Raw genomic sequence first — 1,268 nt, 5'->3', positions numbered from 1 at the left:
GCTTTAGTCAGTCTGGATGAAGAACATCCCTGAACAGGACTTTCTGTAGATGCTGATGCTGCAGAGGTCAGTCTACAGACCGTCTGGAGAACGGATTGGGATCAACCATTGAATGGCTGCTATTAGCCGTTATCAGTCCATCTCTCCGTCCGGTCGGACTGTCCTGCCCCTGCTGCAGAGAAACAAGGATCCTCCATAACTTTGACAGAGAAGGTTTGCAGTTGATCTATAACCATGTTGAGGCGGATGACTGACTGGAGGTCTGGGAGATGCTGTGGTCTGGAGACGCTCCACAGGAAATCAGACGTCCTTGTTTCTTCTCTAACGCTCTGAGGGACTTTACATCCCAGCTCAGTGGACTGGGACAAATAAAACACTGCAGCGCATCGGTTAGTCGTTGGTCATGTGACAAAATGTGAAGTTTAAGGGGTATGAATACTTTTGGAAGGCTTTATATAAAGGACGCCCCCACCTACATGGTGACACAGGTCCACATGTAGACCTCCACACAGATGGAACGAACACTCGCTGATCTCCACAGGCGCTGCTCCTCCGTCCGTCAGGATCCGCCCTGATCCACAGAGCCATCTTCATTCCGCCTGCCTGCCCCCCACCTGCCTGCCACCCGCCCGCCTTTTGCCTGCCGCCACCCGCCTGCCGCCTGCCTTTTGCCAACCCGCCTGCTGCATGGTGTCATGTCTGGTTATGTGGGGGGGTGCAGAGGGAGGCTGCTGCGTTCCTCCAGGTAGGGGGCTAATAACGGGGTGCGCCCCGCTCCTCTCACCCTTGCTCTGGTGTGTGCGGCAGGTGCAGAGCTGCAGACCTCCTCAGGGACTCTGGATGAAGGGTTGGGTGAGGATGCTGAGTGGGAGGAGGAGAGGCTGTCCTGCCAAGGAGAGGATTTCATCCCGCCTAAAGTTATGGTCAGTAAACTTTTATTTCTTCCTGAAATTAATTCAAAGCTTAATATCAACCGAACCAATAAAGAAAGGCTGATTCCAACATTAACTAAAACCTTCATGGAGTTTAAGCCAAAATATTCTGCTGTTTAAAGAAATGTTCAAATGAACCTATAAACTTATGAAGTGTTAAAGACAGCAGTAGGAATTATGAATTTTAATAAATGTTTCCCTCCTCCAGAGGATAAAATGGTGTGAATCGTGGCCTTCTTTCTGTCATAAGGGAATTCTACCAATGAGCTTCCACAGATTCTCCACTATGAACAGAATCAACAATAAATCTGGATCCAGGCTCAAAATGAGCTCCTT

General features: G+C 49.6%; 1 protein-coding gene across 1 annotated transcript in view; it reads left to right on the top strand.

The window, feature by feature from the left end:
• LOC107102666 (NMDA receptor synaptonuclear signaling and neuronal migration factor-like) overlaps positions 1–1,268 on the top strand; it is a 56,572-nt gene that overhangs the window by 32,439 nt on the left and 22,865 nt on the right. The window contains exons 8-9 of the mRNA XM_015402054.1: positions 542–707; positions 808–923. Coding sequence (XP_015257540.1) covers positions 542–707; positions 808–923 — 282 coding nt within the window. The remainder of the gene's footprint in view (positions 1–541; positions 708–807; positions 924–1,268) is intronic.

This window comes from Cyprinodon variegatus, unplaced genomic scaffold, assembly GCF_000732505.1.
Source record: "Cyprinodon variegatus isolate N-32 unplaced genomic scaffold, C_variegatus-1.0 Scaffold1294, whole genome shotgun sequence".
In the NCBI taxonomy this organism is placed as follows: Eukaryota; Metazoa; Chordata; class Actinopteri; order Cyprinodontiformes; family Cyprinodontidae; genus Cyprinodon; species Cyprinodon variegatus.
This window is presented reverse-complemented; position numbering and strand designations above follow the sequence as displayed.